The 18,912-nt window shown below is 41.5% G+C and overlaps 1 protein-coding gene across 7 annotated transcripts in view; it reads left to right on the top strand.

The window, feature by feature from the left end:
* Anln (anillin, actin binding protein) overlaps positions 1-9,989 on the top strand; it is an 81,497-nt gene extending 71,508 nt beyond the window's left edge. For all 7 annotated transcript variants that reach the window (XM_059267514.1, XM_059267513.1, XM_059267511.1 and 4 more), the window contains 4 exons: positions 2,476-2,562; positions 4,285-4,392; positions 7,986-8,158; positions 8,683-9,989. In XM_059267514.1, coding sequence (XP_059123497.1) covers positions 2,476-2,562; positions 4,285-4,392; positions 7,986-8,158; positions 8,683-8,806 — 492 coding nt within the window. In that variant the 3' untranslated portion in view covers positions 8,807-9,989. The remainder of the gene's footprint in view (positions 1-2,475; positions 2,563-4,284; positions 4,393-7,985; positions 8,159-8,682) is intronic.
* The last annotated feature ends 8,923 nt before the right edge of the window (positions 9,990-18,912 follow it).

The raw sequence follows: 18,912 nt of genomic DNA, 5'->3' as shown, positions 1-18,912 counted from the left end.
TGATAGTCCTTTTTTAAAATTGCATTTGTTTACTGTGTGTGTGCTTGTGCATGCCATAGCACTTGTATGTAAGTTCAGGAACAATCTCTCCTTCCTCTGTGTGGGTCCTGGGGGTGAAACCCAGGTTTAAGGCTTGGTGGCCTCTTTGTGTTGTTTGAGTTGTCTGGAGACAAAGCCTCAGGCAGCCAGGCTGGTCTTGAATTTGCTCTGCATCTGAGGATGAGCTTGAACTCTATCCCAGGCTCCACCTCCCACTGCCTGGATTAAATTTGTGCCACCATTCTTGGCTGTAATTCTGTTAATTGTTTTTAAAGGTTCCTATTAACACATATTAATATACATATTAGTGCATTTTAGTTTGTTTTTCTCTTAGTGCACATTCACTCCAGAAACGCAAGCCCCTTTTGTGACAACACCACTGAAGAAAATGTCTTCCCCTCCCCCATCAACTATTAATCTCCCTATAAATCCTCGGGGAGGGGTGAGGCCCTGTGAACACCTTTCCCTTTCTTGACAAGCCTAACCTTGCAGCGTTCCTGAAGGGGAGTCACAGCTGCTGTAAGTTCCAGAATGTGCTGACCATGTCATGATCCCTGAAGTTAGCACGTTGCACACCACTGCCCTCTGTCACATTAGTCCCCTCGTCTTCACTGGCAGCCTGTATTTTGACCAGTTGTGAGTCTCTGGACTTGGTTCTTGATTTCTGAGGAACCTCTTTTCTGAAAGGCCTTTAAATTTGATGAAACCTTTTTTATTTTCATGTTACTTGTGCTTCTTATATCATACCTGACAGTTCATTGCTAGATCTATGATCATGAAATTTTACTTCTGTGTTTTCTTCTAAGATATTTTGGTGATATTAGCTCTCATATTTAAGTTATAATCTATTCTGGGTTAACTTTTATGTATGTTATGAGGTCAAGGTCCAACTGCCCTGCTCAGTGGTTTGTTTGTTTTTCCAACTTGACAAAAGCTAGAATCATTTGAGATTAAGAAACCTCAATTGAAGCCGGGCGGTGGCGGCGCACACCTTTAATCTCAGCACTCAGGAGGCAGAGGCAGGCGGATCTCTGTGAGTTCAAGGCCAGCCTGGGCTACAGAGTGAGTTCCAGGAAAGGTGCAAAGCTACACAGAGAAACCCTGTCTTGAAAAACAAAAAAAAACAAAACAAAAAAACAAAAAGAAAAAGAAAGAAAGAAACAAACAAACAAACAAACAAACAAACAAACCTCAATTGAGGAAATAGTTCCACCAGATTGGCTTGTGAGCAGGCCTGTGGGGCCTTTTTTTGATTGATGTGGAAGGGCAGTGGCACTACTAAGCAGCTAGTCCTGGGGTGTATAAGACGGAAGGCTGAGCAAGCTAGTAAGCAGCACTCCTTCCTGGCTTCTGCTTCAGTTCCTGCCCCCAGGTTCTGCTCTGCCCGCCCTCAGTAAGGGACTGTGACTAGACATGTAAGATGAAGTACATCCATTTCCCTCCAAGTCCAATGAAGACACCAGCCCTACACTTTTGCATGTGAATTTCCAGTTTTCTCAATACCATTTGTTCAAGACTGCTCTATTTCTTAGACTAGTCTTGGCAGGGTTTTCAAAAATTAATTGGCAAAAGAGCTACAAAAAATAATTGCATATCCCTGTGTGGGCTCATTTCTGGTCTCTTTAGTACCGCAGATTGAGTCAGGCCTTGTACATGCTACTCAGGTCCTCTGCCACATCTTCAGCCCTTGCCTGGCTCTCAGTCCTGCTCCATTTGCCTGGGTATCTGTCCCTCTGCTGCTGCCATACTGGTCCCATTATTGAAGCTTTAAATTAATTCGTGACACTGGGAAGTATGATTCATCCAGGTGTTCTTTTTGATGATTTTGTATTTACAGCCCCTTGCAATTTCATATAGATTTAAGGATTGGCTTCCCCTTTCTGTGGTTCAATTTTCTTTTTTGCTACGTAATGCTGCGTTCTAGCAGTGTACACAGTTGGTCTATCCAGACTCCTCCTGCGTGTCTCCTCCTGATAAAGGAGTCAGTAGCTCTTAGTCTCAAAGCTCCGTTCTTTTCTCATTTACTTGGAGCTTGGGACTTTTGTTTTTGTAAAATTCTACCTTGAATGAATTTATTCTTTCGTTAAATGATTTATTTATTTTATGTGCATTGGTGTTTTGTCTACATGTATCTGTGTAAAGGTGTCAGAAGCTGTGGAACTGGAGTTACAGTTTTGAGCTGCCATGTGGGTGCTGAGAATTGAACCCAGGTCCTCTGGAAGAGCAACTAGTGCTCTTAACCACTGAGCCATTTCTCCAGCTTCTGAATTTATTCTTTAATTAAAAGTTTCTGTTGCTAAGGAACCAGTGGCTCTTTTATGCTACAGCTTTAGAATATGATTTATTTTCAAGGTATAGTGTTCTGTGTTCATGATTTGTCAAGAAATATCACACTTTGGAACACTTTTACAAATAATTTCCCCTTTTTCTTCACAGGTACCTTTTTTATCTCCTTTGGAAGGTCATATCTGTTTAAAAATCAACTGTCAAGTGAATTCAAGTGTTGAGGAGAAAGGTTTCCTAGTGAGTACCATCCATCCCCTGTTCTTCATGACCTTCTCTTCTGTCATCCTGAAGGAAGAAAGCCTGTGTGATTACGTGATCAATTGGTTTTGTAAGCCTTTCCCTCTAAGCCACTCACTGTGCTGATGTTGGGATATAATTCGACAAAGAGAAGGATCTCTCTACTTGCAGGAGCTTTAAATTTTTTAATTATATTTATTTATCTGGGAGGTGCACATATATTCCACAGTATGTTTGTGGAAGTCAGAAATCAACTTGCAGAAAATTGATTCTCTCTGCCTTGTGGGTTCTGAGGATCAAACTAAGTCATGAGGCTGGCAGTAAGTGCCATTATCCATTAAGCCAACCTGCTGGCCCAGGAGGAGCTGTGAGTTTAGTATGGAGGAAGGAAGTGAGCCAACCAGTGCCTTATAGGAGACAGCGTAGGGCACACTGCTGTGAGCTGAGGGCAGGAGCCGCTGGGTACTAGCTCCTAACCTGCTCAGGAAGTCAGCAGAGGGAAGGAGAGAAATGAATGCTACAGCTTATGAACAGTGTCCTGGGTGTCCCTTCCCTCTCTCACCCCAACCCAAAGGGAAGGAGGAGGGAGTGCTGAATATTTCAGGATAGTAAAAGCTTAGCCTGGGCACAGAGGTGGGGAATGAGGAGAAGACTGTGTATGGTCAGAGAAATGAACCAAGTAGTTTAAAGAAATTGGACTTCATTCTAAAGCCAATTGAGTGACTATTACAGAGTTTTACCAGATGAAAATAACCACATTTGGGAAATCTCTGTGACTGGTGTGTAGAAGGTGCACTAGAGAGCAGAAATCCTGAAAGATGGGCTAGCTCACTAAGTCAGAGCCACTCCACATGAGAGATGAGAGAGACCAGCTGGGATGAGAGAAGGCTAGCATGGGTAGCTGATGGGCAGGTCCTAGTGACCTGTCTGCAGGGATGAGAAGGGAAAAGACAGGGGAGTGCTCGGACTGATCAAGACAAGTTGGGTGGTGGGATGCTGCTGAGAAAGGGCCCTGTGGGGGCAAACCTGCTTCTCTTTCTGACACTTGAAACAGAAGTGCTGGGTCTCTTTCTACATTTTACTGTGAAAAACGGCAGCTGCCTAGAGATGTTGGCATCGTTTTACAAAGAATATACATTGGCCATCTCAATTTTGCCATTAATCTCTTATTTTTTTGTTTGGTTGCTTTTTTTTTTTTTTTTTTTTTCTTTGTAAGGACTTCCATAGCACTGGTCATCCTGGAACTCACTATGGATCCACCTGCCTATGCCTCCTGAGAGCTGGAATTAAAGCATGGGCCAACACACTCAGCTCCATGCTCTAATTTTTTGCTGTCACTGTTTTATCACATTTGATAATCTAACCATCCTTTAAACATTACTCAATCTCTTATCTTTTTTCAAACAATTAAAAATTCATTATAAAGAACTTGAAAATAAGAAAACATCACATAGTGAGATTCCCCAGGTCCAAAGTCTGTACATCCCAGTGAACTTCTATACTGTTTACAGTTCTGGCTGACCTTGAACTCACAGTGATCACAAGCACCACGCCTGGCTTGATCTAGATATTCTTAAATGCATTTTGATAGGGACAATCTGACTTTTCATTACTGAAGTAAAAGATACAATAAACTCATACAAATAGGTTTTCACATAAAAATGTCACAGATATGGACATTTTCCTTAATTTTCTAATGTCAGTGTTTCAATTGACTTCCAGACAATATTTGAAGATGTTAGTGGCTTTGGTGCCTGGCATCGCAGATGGTGTGTTCTCTCTGGAAACTGTGTCTCCTACTGGACTTACCCAGATGACGAGAGGAGAAAGGTAAATTGACACAACTCTAGTTAGTCCTGCTGGGCTTTTGTGGTGTTCCATGAGTGAATGTCCCCTGACCCCACCCCTCCGTTCCCTTCTGTATGCATTAACAAATAACTGTTCATGATTTGCTTGTGTACCCTTCTACAACCAAAAATATGCAATAGTGATTATATATGCATCTATGAATCACTCCCTTGTTCTCCTACTTCCCCTCCTAACTAGTGCTGGAGACTGGGCCCCAGCCTTGGATTAGTATACTTACTTACTGCTTACCTGGACCCCAGACCCTTTTTATGGATTTGTCCTTTTCAAACAAAACAAGCACTTTTATAAATAATATTTATTTTATGTGTATGAGTATGTTGCCTGCATGTATATCTGCACCACATGTGTGCCTGGTACACATGGAGGCCAGTAAGAGGGCATCAGATCCTCCTGCAACTGGAGTACTGGTGGTTGTGAGCCACCATGTGGGTTTTGGGAACTGAACCTGGGTTATCTGTAAGAACTGTGAGTGCTCTTAACCATCTCTCTAGCCTCTAGTTAAAATTATTATTTAAAAAAATATATAGTCTAAACATTTAAGAGATTCAAAAAAGCATAAAAAAATAGTTTGACGGGCGGTGGTGGCGCACGCCTTTAATCCCAGCACTCGGGAGGCAGAGCCAGGTGGATCTCTGTGAGTTCGAGGCCAGTCAGGGCTACAGAGTGAGTTCCAGGACAGGCGCAAAGCTACACAGAGAAACCCTGTCTCAAAAAAAAAAAGATAGTTTGAGTCAACTCCTGTTACCAGTCTAGATGGGGCTCCCTGTATGACTTTCTCTTCTACCAGAGAGATTGCGCATGCTAAAAGTGTGTTGTGCCTATATATTCCATAGCATTTTAGTGGTGTTATTTTAACTGCATGTTGTAAACATCACATGTTTATTGTACATCTTGCTTTGGGGGGTTAGCATGGGATGCAGAGCTAGTCTTGGTTGGCGGATGTTGCCCTAGATTGTTCCTTTTCCTTGGAAGTGTAGGATTCTATTGTGAGAGCATGTTACACTGAATTGATTTATTCTGTTTGTGCACACTTAGATTTCCACATTGCTGTGTTTAAATGCACTTGTGTGGCTTTTAATAGGGCCAGTGAAGTTGAAGATAGAGAGCATGGAAAACATGAACTATTATAGTTCTTGGAGCCAAGGTCATGGGAGGTGAAGAAATTAACCCAAGCCACACGTCACAGGATTGGCCTTTCTCAGAGAAAGGTGTATATGTGGAGTGCGCAGAGTATTGTGCATATCTCTGCTGCTAGTTCAAGTGATGCCATGGATGTTGAAATCAGTTTGTAGTTGCTGTCAGAGGTGTAGAGAGGAGCTAGGACTTGAGCCTTAGTAGGTGAATCAGACTCAGGCACACACTGAACATACTTTTCCTGTCTGGTTAGCTTTGCTCGCAGTTGAGTCCTGCAGTTGGCACTACGTGTTCTTAGAAAAGCTTTCTGTTCCCACAGGCACTTGATATAGCACCAGCTTTTGTCAAGATGAGTGGGCTATGCAGATTGTTCTTTGTATTTGTGTCTGTCTATGTGTACATATACAACAACATTTATTACATGCAATTTTAGGTGACTATAGTATGATTCTCTGTGGTCATTTCAAATATTCTTAGTGTTGTTTATTCTTCCTCCCTACCTATTCTTCCGCACCACGCCTCCAACTAAACCTCCCCACCACTTTTTTCCTTTCCTCTTCATATTACTTGCATCTGCTATTCCTCTGTCTGGAGGACTTTCCTCACTCCCATGATCCATCCCCTTTGACTTTCTTGGTTTCTGTATTTACTTCAGGTCATATGCTCACAGCTGGACTTAGAGCTAGGAGCCACAGAAGAGAGCGAACATACAGTGTTTATCTTTCTGGGTCTAGATTACTTCACTCTATGTTTTCTGATTCCATCCATTCGTCTGTAAATCTCATGATTTCATTTTCTTTACAGCTGAGTAGTATTCCATAGTATGTATGGACCACATTTTCATTATCTATTCATCAGTTAAAGGACATTTGTGTTGTCTCCATTTCCTAATTATTGTGAATTAAGCAGCAGTGAACAATGCTGAGCAACTATCTGTGGATAGGACGTTGAGTCCTTTGGGCACACGCCAAGGAGTGATGTATCTGGGTCTTGTGCCTGATTTATCTGATTTATTTCTGCTACTATAATATAATGTCTTCTAGCTTCCTTCTGTCTCATCCTTCACAAATCACAAAGTTCGGGGCTTTTTGTTTTTTGGGTTTTTTTTGTTTTTTGGGGGTTTTTTTGGTTTGGTTTGGTTTGGTTTTGGTTTTTCAAGACAGGGTTTCTCAGTATAGTTTTGGTGCCTGTCCTGGATCTCGCTCTGTAGACCAGGTTTGCCTCGAACACACAGAGATCCACCTGGCTCTGCCTCCTGAGTGCTGGGATTAAAGGTGTGTGCTACTGCTGCCCGGCAGTTCTCTGGTTGGTTGTTGGTTGGTTGGTTGGTTGGTTGGTTGGCTTGTTTGTTTTAAGGCAGAACAATAACCCATTGTATATGTATGCCACAGTTTTTAAATAATTCCTATTTTAATGGATCCTTAGGTTTTTCCCATATCATAACTGTTATGAATAATCCTAGAATGAGATTTCTTTGACACATTGATTTTATTTCCAGAGTAATCCCACTAATCCTAGTACAATGGTTCTCAACCTTCCTAACGCTGTGACCTTTAATACTGTTCTCATGTTGTGGTGACCCCATCCACCCCAAAATTATTTCATTGCGACTTCATCACTGTGATTTTGCTACTGTTATGAATTGTTATGTAAATATTTGATATGTAGGATGGTCTTAGGCAACCACTGAGAAAGGGTCATTCAACCCCCTGAAGGGGTTGAGACCCATAGGTTGAGAACCATTGCTATAATGGGACTATAATGGATCATATGGTAATTCTAGTTTTAAAAAATTTGAGGAACTTTCTGTTGTCTAAAATGAGTTTTTCTATATTGGTTTTTAATGATATACAATGTTTTTGGATGTGCACAGTGTATGTGTGAGAATGCATGTTCAAATGTGTGCACATGTATGTCCGCATATGCATACATAGTCATAAGATGGTAAATAGGGGGGTTCCTAAAAGTTTATGTGGGAACATAGATTTATATTTTTGAGCATGCACCCAAACCCAAGTGGGCCAGATCAGTCCATTGCCTGTAGTTCCTGGATTGTTTTCTTTTGTGTTTGAAGAGAAACTGGCTATTATCGAGTGTTTGATAAGGGAAAAACTTGTTCCCATTGTTTAAAGCAGATATATGTGCAGCCTGCTGCAGGTGAGGTTCCTAGGGCTGCCAATAGATTGTTAAGTTCATTGATCAGAGAAGGTGTGTGTGTGGCCCAAGCCTAGTGAAGTCCCAGGCTGCTAAGCCATTTCCCATGCTTCGCTGCGTCATGCCTATTTGTTTCTGGTTATTAAATATTAAATTTTAAATAACAATTTTCTAACTTTATGCCAACTTAAGCACTGCTTAATGCTTACTGATTTAAATAACCTTGCTTGTTTCCTACTAATACTTTCTATATTTTATTTTTAAAGAATCCCATAGGAAGGATAAATCTGGCCAATTGTATCAGTCATCAGGTAGAACCAGCCAACAGAGAATTTTGTGCAAGACGCAACACTCTGGAATTAATTACTGTCCGACCACAAAGAGAGGACGACCGAGAGACTCTTGTCAGCCAATGCAGGGACACACTCTGTGTCACCAAGTATGTACTGGTCCCGTGTTGTTTCTGTCAACAAAGGAATTGCCAGCTTTAGTCTTGGGCTTGTGGAAAATATTATTGATGGTCTGGTTGAAGGTTAGCAAACTAAACAAAGAGCAGCTTGAGGAAAGGATTCCCCTTTCCCAGATGACCCTAGTTGTACCAGGTCCGCAAAAAGACTGCCCAGCACAGATGCCCAAGAAAAGCCTGAAGATGGTCTTCAGTGAGTGGGTTGTGATGAGGGATGGAGATTAGAACGTGACAGTCTACTCATCCTGTTGTTGCTGGATAGAACTATGGGGTGTGTCTAAGTCACTCAATAAGACCTGAGCTTCCATCTCAAAATCCAAGACCACTAAGAAATGAGTGTGAGCTATGGTTAGTTAACCAGACCAAGAGTGACAGTGCTCTGTTGTGCTCTTCCCCGTGGGGCTCTTGTCTTGGTTTGTAGGGATTTGTGTTCTCCTAGCAAGGGTGTGGGGGCATGGAATGGTGGGAGGGAGGCTGACTTCTGCTTGCCCTTGCAGGAACTGGCTCTCTGCTGATACTAAAGAGGAGCGGGATCTCTGGATGCAGAAACTCAACCAGGTGATTGTTGATATCCGCCTCTGGCAGCCTGATGCTTGCTACAAGCCCGTTGGGAAGCCTTAAAGTGTGGGAACTTCCGCATCGTGGAGAGGCTTTGATAGCTGTGTCAAAAAGTGTCTTAAGAAGACATAGTTAGGAGCATCAGATTTACAAGTTGTATTTTATGCTTTAAATATAAAAGGGTCTGTGCAAATATTCACTACATATTATGCAGTATTTATATCTTTTCTATGTAAAACTTCACCCAGTTTCTCTTGCATTCATAAGTGACAATTGATTCATGAGTCTCATTTTCTAGAAACCTAATTAGCCAGTTATTCATGACAAAAAAAAAAAAAAATCTTAATCAAGTTCTGAGTTGTCCTTTGGAGCTTTGCTTTTGGGGTATCAAGGTCTCCTGCAGGTCACAAACAGAAACCTCTGGTTTGATGATTCCCTCTCCAGCCTCAGTGGTTTTTTAAAAAGGTTGTGATCATTCATGGCTCATGATATGGCTTGTTGCTATAGTACTGAATACTCTCAAAGAGTTTTGCAGAAACACGTTTAGTGATAGGGATGAGAAAAGACAACAAAAGCTTATTAGTTTAATATGGACTTGGGGCTTCTTTCTGAAGAGATGTGGAGATAGTGACACTATGTGATATTTGGAGCTAAGTGTTTTGTATAGAAGCATTAAAAATCACATGGCTTGCATTCACTCCGTTTCTATTTATGCAGTGTGGTGCACATTTTCATAGTATTCAAGCTTTATTAAATAGTTATTTTTCATCTAGCTTAGGGATTCCTCATATTAACATATTAATTTTCCCTCTTATCATAAGAACAAATGTAAATTGAAGAACATTTACATAAAAAGATTTAAACTTTTACCAAGCTGCTGTGAACTACTACTTTGCTTGCCAAAGTTCTTGTCTTTTTCTTTCCTTTCAAATCCATCTATGACAGTTTCTAGAAGTGTTTTGAGATCATTGAAAAAATAGTAAGCCATATTACCTCTAAAAGCCCAATACCTTCTTGCAATTTAGAAATGTTGAAATACATGGCTTCAGTTTTTAAATACAGTTTGAATTTCTTCTCTGACTGTTAATTATTGATGGTTTCATTTATAAACACTAAATCCTATCACCTGCCATTATATATTTCTTACTCATCTAAATGTGGTTTTTCTTATGTATGTTACAAAAATATTTTATGACTGCCTACATAAATAAATAATTGTAAATGGTCAAAAGAATCATTTAAGAAATGCTGTGTGTGGTGTAATTGCTGGGTATGTCTTGGTTGCACTTGGAGCATTGTGTTGACAGTACCCTCCATGTTTTCCTATCCAGCCTAATGCTTCCCTTACTGAACATATTTGGTGGTGGGTTAAATGAGCAGGGATTCCCAGAACGTGGTGATGGAGTGTGTATGTGGAGAGGCAGTGGATGAGACTGACAGTGATCAGCAGCTAGAACAAGGGACTAACTGAATGGGACTGAGGAGGTGGTTCTTTATACTACTGTTGATTTTCACAGTTTGAAACGACAGAGGTAGAACAATGCACAGCACAGGCATTCAACCACTATCTATCCTGCCTGTGTCCAGGAGCAGGCAGTTTCATTTTCTATCTCAGTGTACCTCTGGCTGGCACCAGCAGCCTGCATCTAGCTAGATAGTATATTCTTTCCCATGGGCTAATCAGGACTTTCTCACAGCCCTGGAGCAAACAAGCTTGAACTCTGTTGACTCAGAATAGACTTCAGATTCAAACTGGGAAACTGAGTCAGTTGTGGGCTCCCACATGTATTGCATGCGTATTTGTTACAAATATGTATAGTCTTTTGTACAGAAATGTTCCATATATACTGTTTATAATGTAAAGAAAAAAAACCAAGTATGTCTTAAAGCTTGTCTGATTTTCATATATATAATTTTATATATGGAATTCAATTTTAGAAGTTTAGTGTATATGTTGGTTACTTTTAATGGTTAATGAAACAGTCTAAAATCACCTGAGTAGAGCGTCTTTTTGGTTTTTCGAGACAGGGTTTCTCTGTGTAATAGCCCTGGCTGTCCTGGAACTTGATTTGCAGACCAGGCCTGGCCTCAAACTCACAGAGATCCACCTGCTCTGCCTCTCAGGTGCTGGGATTAAAGGCGTGCGCCACCACCACCACCTGGCTTGAGTAGGGAATCTTAATAAGGAACTGTCTAGATGAGGTTGGCCTGTGAGCATTCTGGGGGGGACATTACTGTGTGTGTGTGCTCGCGCGCTCGCGCGCGCGTGCATTAGTGTAAGCATGTGCATGCACAAGAGGACATCGGATTCTCTGGTGCTGAGAATCAAACTTGAGTCTTGTGCAAGAGCAGCAAGCACTCTTGAGCACTGAACCATCTCTTTAGCCCCGTGAGTGTTGTTCTTAATTGGGTTTAATTGAAGTGGAATGTGGGGCAGCACCATTTCACATACATGCCGGTCTCTGGACTGAATAAAAGAGGCAGCTGAGCCCTAGGGTTCAGGAATTATTTCACTGCTCTTGACTAGCTTCTTCAAGTTCTGCAGCCTTGGCTTCCTAGCAGTGATGGACTGAAACCTGGGATTCTGATCCAATAAATTCTTTCTCACTTGGGTTGCCTTTGTCAGGGTGTTTTATCACAACAGGAAACAAAACCAAAACAAGGTGATTATGGAACATCAAGTTGGAAACATTAACAAGCAGCAGAAAATATGTCTGATGATTCGTTGTTTTCTGCTTAGAGGTTCCTTGTTAAGCAATTCAACAGATAAGAACATTCTGGAAGTATGATGTGGAAAGAGAAATCATAAGAAAAGAAACACTGTTCTTCTGGTCAAACATAAAAAGGAACAGCCAACATTTGTTTTTTGTGAAAGAACAGTAATTGAGTCTGGAAGATGAAAAGCACCTTGAGGTCCTGACCAAACTGCTAAGGTAGACTGATGGAAAGGAGAACTCCCTGAGGCAGCCAGTTCAGTGAATGGTTCTGACAAAAGTCTGTTACAGTAACATCCACAGATGGAGAGATGATAGACTTGATTGCAGTAATAAAGTACCTTTCTGAAAGTAGTGGAAAGGTGACAAGATTTAACAAGTGTGTGTGTGTGTAAGAGAGGCCATGTATGAAAAGAAATGAAACTCATTATATATAATATGTTAACATGTGCTAATAAAATACTTTAAAACTCCTTCCTTACGTATATCTGTAGATAAGGTAAACACAAAAGGTGATTATTCACAACACAATAAAGAACTAATGTGTAAAATATAAAAGACTGGCTATCATTGAGCATTTATTGTGTATCAGGTTATCCTTGGTTGTTGGGCGTTTACCCACCACCCCCCACAGTTCCCCAGAGTTTTCTTGAGTGCGAACAGAAGGAAATATTAGAAGGATTTATTTCGGAGAATCTTACGGAGATAAACAGGTAGAAAATAAAGGATAGCCTCGAGAGGGCCTGGAATCTATTCCAATCGGGCCCCGACTCTGTCTGCCCCAGAGTTTTTATAGAGACGCCAAGGGGTGGAGCAAAAGACCTCCTCCCCCAGCACAGCCAAGTGCAGACCATCTCAGACACCTGCACTCAGGCCCGTGGTCTAATCATCCTCTATGAGGACCTGCTGGGTAAAGCCACGAGGAACCCGAGAACGGGCTCCCACACTTGGTGTTGCATGCATTATTTTAATATGCATATTATGCATAAAATGAACATTAACACTCAATTAACATTTCTGGAACATTGCAAGTGACAGAGATATGTAACCCTCATGCTCTGTTCCAGAATCCACAGGATTCACCATTTCATTATGATAGTTCTCAAATTAATGAGGAAAAGAAAATTTAACCTAGGTAAATAATGTTATTGGTAAGTGAACATACACAAACAAAGATCCAACAAATGTAAAATTAATAAATTAACAGAAAAATACAAATTTAAATGGCCATTGGTTGGCTGTAAACTCTTCCACTCCTGGTGAGAACAGAAACTGATAGAGCTTTCTTGATAAGAACTGGTAATGTCACTGGTTGTGATAACTTTGAAAGGGAAAATGGTAAAATAACCTAGGAATCAATAAAGTTACAAATTCAAAATCTACAAAGCATTAAGGAATTAGGGCATACTTTTTCTACAAAACACTGCATAGTGTTTAAAAAAAAAAAAAAGACTGAATTAGGCCCATATTCATACTGATCTGGAAATTTTTCCAGGACATCTGGAAAGAGGGATGTGTTGTCAACATGGAAGTGGGACACTGACAACTGATGGAATATGGGAGGACCCACCACAGTTTTCCCATGGGAATGGGGTTGGGATCTGATTCCGTATCAGGCTGTTTCATAGGATTACAGTGAGAATATTATTGTATTGAATATTTGCATTGAATATTTTGTACATGGATTTGGGAACACTTTAGAAATTAGAATGAAAAATTGAGTGAGTGTAGAGCCTGGCTGTGGCTCTGAGGGGAGTAGCCAACTGGAATTGAGTGGGCAAACACTGAAGGCAGGCTATTTTTGGAAGCAGAAATGGCTGTTACAATGCTGACAGGAGAGAACCAAGAGTAAAGAAAAACATGAAAATACTGTTGAAGGATTAATGTGGGATGCAGGGTATAAAGAATGTTGTGGCTTAGGAAGTAGGTAGAGTCCAGAACCCAGTAGCTGCCCTTTATTGAGAACTGGGTACCCACACTTAGAAGTCATGAGGGCCAGGCAGCTGTGGAATAATCTGTAGGCCCTACTCTTCCTGGTCCATGAAATGGTGGGAACCACCTCGAGGCAGGGAGAATTGCAGTGTGAGATAATGCACATCCGTTTGCAAGTACAAAGTCAGGCACAACCAACCTCAGCTGGTAAAGAGACTGCCAAGGCCTCTGGGCCAGAGATCTACCGTCCCTAAAAGAAATTATACTCTCAAGAGACCCCAAACCCTAAGAGACCGTCTTCCACCTCCCTGCTTTTCCAATTGATATCTGAATCTTTCATCGAGCTGAGTGTGGTGGTGCTGAGACAGGGAGAACATGAACTAGAGAACAGCCTGGGCTACAAACCCAGCCTCTGTCACAAAAATTTAAAGATTTTAACATTTCAATGTACCAAGTCATGTAGGATGTAATCCCATCATTTTGGGAAGATTAATCTTAAATGTTACATTCTTTTGCTCAAACTAAAATAATCTAAGTGCAATTGCAATTTGATTGTCCCAGCATCTACTGAAAAAATACATAAATGGCCAGGCAGTGGTGGTGCACACCTTTAATCTCAGCACTCGGGAGGCAGAACCAGGCAGATCTCTGAGTTTGAGGCCAGCCTGGGCTACAGAGTGAGTTCCAGGAAAGACGCAAAGCTACACAGAGAAACCCTGTCTCAAAAAATGCAATCTCTTTCCAAAGAAGAAAGGGGATAGTATAGATATGATAGGAAGAAAGGGTAGATTATTGAACTTTTAAAGAGCAACAACTTGTTTAAAATGTTTTACATTGGTATAGATTTTAGTTTATTGATACAAATTTAAAGTTAATTTTGTTATACTGTATGTATATTTCTACTCTTGTTTAAGGTATTCTGTTTGTGCAGCTCATTTAAATTATAATGGATAGTTAAGAAATACAGATTAATAATTAGTCTTCTGTGATAGTCAAACTTATAGTCATGTTAAGTTTTCTAGGTATACATAGATATATTTCAGTAAGGTAGGTAATCAAACACTTCAGAGACCTACAGAATATGGCATTTAAAATGTTTTAAAAACTTAGACTGCTCCTGGCAGCACCGATTTACTTCAGAGAGGAAGATGGGCATCAAAGACACCCCATATGGAGTTTATCTTCTTCTTGGCAAAAATAGCCATTTGGGCAAGAAACTGTTCTTGCCTGTACTGTTTGACAAAATGTTATATCAACTGGACAAGCAGGACCCACAGGAAGGTGACCACTGAACTTTGCAAGGCAAGATGGTCCTTCAGGTTCCTGCTTCACAGAAGAAACTGCCAGACATTCTACAGGACACAGAGAAAAGTGACTGAGAGACTAGCCCTATAGGCTGAAGATGGATGCCCCAATGTCACAGAGGAACTTTGGATGACTGTCCAGGCTGGCAGCTGTCTCTGTCATTCTAGATTTTTTTGGAAGTTGCTTACAATGCTCTTCTTGTTTACTTAGGTACTATTGTATCCTTCTGAGGTCTTTGATGTAGTTGAAGACTAGATAGTTATAAATTTCCTTAGTTCTGATAAAAGATAAATTAGATATGAAACCTTAGACTCACAAGTATAGGATAGATAGAATTTTTTTCTTTAACTTTACAAAATAAAAATAGACTAGATATAACTAATTCTTGCTTGATAACTTTTGTTATAAGTTATTTTAATAGGTTAATGTTAAAATCTTCCTTTTGTTTATACAGAAAAGGGGAAGTGATGGGGGAATTTCTTTCTATACGCTGTGAATATGTGTTGGTCTGATTGGTTGATAAATAAAGCCATTTGGCCTAATGGCAAGGCAGCTTACAAGCATGTGGGAAATTCAAAGAGAGAACCAGAAAGAAGGCTGGGATAGACACTGCCAGTTGCCGCCATGAGAAACAAGATATAAAAGTACCACATGGCAAAATACAGATTTATAGAAATGGGTTCATTTAAGACATAAGAACTAGATAGCCAAAAGCCTACCATGGCCATGGTTTAAAAATATTATTAGCCTGTGTGTGTTTATTTGGGTCCGAGTGGCTGCGGGACTGGTGGGTGAGAAGAGATTTGTCCTGACCATGGGCCAGGTGGAACACGGGAAAATTTTCAGCTACACCCTGGAGACACTAAAACATGAATTGGACTGCCATTTTCTATTTCATCTCTACGTAACCCTTGTGATCCACTTCTGTGTTATTTGTGTTTGTGTGGATGGTTCTGGGGATGGAACCTAGGGATTTGTGCATGCTGGGGAGAGTACTAGGCCACTGAGCCACACCCCAGTCTTTCTAACAACAACAACATATTTTTATTCTGTAAAAGGGTCTGACTGTAGCTCAAGCTGCCCTTGAACTTGTGGTCCCACTTTAGCTGGCCTGTCATAAGGGTGGGCTTCTAGCCCTGTGATTCAGACACCAGTTCCTCATGAATTCTCATACTTCCTGATATCTTGAATCCTAATATTTTTAACTTCCCTAATACCAGTCTCCATAGAAACCCTGTTTCTGTATTGGCTGAACCTACATAGAGGGGTATCAAGAATTATCGTTTCTCAAGCTCAAGTGTGGGTTCTTTATAGTGAGAGAGTAGGAACCAGACAGATCCTTGGAAGGGACAGGGGCTACAGATAAATAATAAAGATGACAAACTTCCACCTTCTTTACCATCCTGACCTGAGATAAAGGCCTTGCAGGCTTTTCCTCCTGTCAATGGGGCCTCCTTTGAGCATCTTAAACATGTTCAAGACCAGTCCTGAACAAGTTGATCTAATACTGTGGGCCTATCCAAGCCCCTTTCTTCTAAGTGGACCAGTCAGAAATGAGAGGAAGAGGATCCATTCAAAGCCGCTTAAAACCTCCATCCGTCCAGCGGGAAAATGGACTTTGGTTTCTAAGTCCCCTCTCTGCTCTGTTGGACTCTCTTTCTGAGTACTTTGCTGTGTGTGCATTTCTTCACCGGTAATAAAGCTTGTTACCTCTTACTGCCTGCTATGTCTGAGATTTTCTTGCCTTTTAACTCTTTAATTGGTGGGAAAAACAAACCCAATCAAGACTCCTAGATGGAAACAATAGCTCTGAACATCTGGTTCAACCTAGTTCATAATTCTGTGTCCCTGGGACACCATAGTCTACTGATTCTCTAACACACATACCTGCACCATTAGACACTGTCCCCTGGCTTCCCATTGCCTGTACCTTTTAGTGTTTGTCCTCTATACTTTAGAACCCTTGGTCCCAAGCTCCAGGGGTGATCATATCTGGGTTTTGGGGTGTTGTAGTCTATACTAGTAAGGCTATCTTACATGTATCACAGGAGCATCAAGTTCCTTTATGTTTCCCAACTGCTTGAAGCCCTGTCTGTCTACGTTTTGCGCTCTCAGTTACCTTAGAAGCCCCCCACATGGCTCTGACTCCTGGTAGTTTACTCACCCTGGTAGTAAATCAGTTCTGGCCTGACCTGGTCAGAGTCCTGGGGACCTTAAGGATGTCACAGTTGATGCTTCTGGGAGCCCATGTGAATGTTGGGGTCCTCTTCAGTGTCATGCCTGCCAGGGTACTTACTGAATAGTAGTAGAACACAGTGGCTGCTGTGTACTTGGGCCAGGATTTGCAAGTACATAGGACCTTGTCCTAATTAGGGCTTCTATTGCTGTCAACAAACACCATGACCATGGCAGCTCTTTTTTTTGTTTTTTGTTTTTTGTTTTTTTCGAGACAGGGTTTCTCTGTGTAGCTTTGCACCTTTCCTGGGACTTGCTTTGGAGACCAGGCTGGCCTCAAACTCACAAAGATCCGCCTGCCTCTGCCTCCTGAGTGCTGGATTAAAGGCATGCGCCACCACCGCCGGTGGCAACTTTTATAAGGAAAAACATTTAACGGGGTGGCTTACATTTTCAGAGGTTTAGTCCATTATCATCATGGTGCAACATGGTGGCATGCAAGCAGACATGATGCCAGAGAAGGAACTGAGAGTCTTACATCTTGACCCACAGGCAACAGAAAGTGGTCTGAGACACTGGGCGTGGCTTGAGTATATATGAGACCTAAAAGCCCACTCCCCCCACAATGACACATTTCCTTCATCAAGACCACATTTACTCCAGCAAAGCCACTCCTCCTAATAATGACACTCTTTATGAGCTTATGGGGGCCAATTACATTCAAACTACCACAGAACCCTATCTCTGATTCTTGCCCACCATGGAATAGCCAGAGGTGGTGGCCAAGACTTGAAAAGCTGCCCATTGAACTGAGGGGACTGTGGTCAGCAAGGACAGTAAGGAGTACTTATACGGTAGTGTAGCAGGAATCTTAAAGAGTCTTATTAATAAAATCAAACCTGAGGCCAGTTATTGGGGTGAATGCTGGTAGATCAGAGAGACAGAACAAGCCACAGCTATCTCACCTTGCCAATTCCTCAGCTGGTCCTGTTTCCTCAGACTGGAAGCTTATGGGTCCTCATCCCAATGGCTCTCAGCTGAACTGCTGCTCGAAATCCTGAATGCTTAACCAGCCAAATGCCTAACCAGCCAAATGCTTCTAGTTTCTGGTCCTCATGCCTTATAAACTTTTCTGCTTTCTACCACCACTCCCTGGGATTAAAGGCTTGCTTTCTGGGATTAAATGATGAGTCACCATGCCTGTCTGTATCCTTGAACTCATGGATTTCTGCCTCTGGAATGCTAGGATTAAAGGCGTGTGCTATCACTGTCTAACTAGTGGCTTTTCTGTTCTCTGACCCCAGATAAGTTTATTAAGGCACACAATATTCTGGGAAACACAATACCACACGGTAGTTTCCTCTAAATTGAAACATTCCTTCTAGGAGAGGAGGGAGGCTCAAGAGACTTAAATGGTAAACAGAGCCAGTGAAAGAAACACTTTATCCCTGAACCCAGAAGCAAAGAAACATGCCCTGACTCTGAAACCAGTGTCAAAGAAACACACTTTGTCCCTAGAATCAGAGCCAATGAATTAGAGGCAAAAAGCTAAGAAAGGCCAGTGGAAAAAGCAGTTTGGCTCTGATATCAGGGCCATCTCTGCCCCTGACCAATGAAACCAACCAATCCCTGAGCAGGAGAAACTAACCAATCTCTGAACGGAAATCTTCTCCCTGGAGAAACTCCACCCCTAAAAAACCCTATATAAACCACCCTGCCTGTTCAGTTGTGGGCTCTTCTTTCCCACCCTGGTAGAGGCAGCCACTCTCCTGGACTACTCCTTCCCAAATAAATCTCTTTCTCAAAAGAATTTGGGTGTGAAAATCTTCATTCACCTGTGCAGATGTCCCTTAGGGGACTGAGCAGAAAAAACCTTGCAGAGACATTCTCTTAGAGGATTGAGCAAGGTGGAGCAGAAAAAATAACAACTTTTCTCTAGAGTCAGGGAGATTGCTACATTTCTGCAAGGGTTTCCCCTTTATCAGAGTGAAGCAAAAGATGCAACATCTTGGGCTGTAGAAAAGAATCAGAGATCTGCTGAGA

Source organism: Peromyscus eremicus, chromosome 7, assembly GCF_949786415.1.
Source record: "Peromyscus eremicus chromosome 7, PerEre_H2_v1, whole genome shotgun sequence".
Lineage (NCBI taxonomy): Eukaryota > Metazoa > Chordata > Mammalia > Rodentia > Cricetidae > Peromyscus > Peromyscus eremicus.
Note: the sequence above shows the minus strand (reverse complement) of the source record. Positions and strands in the feature narration are given on the sequence as shown.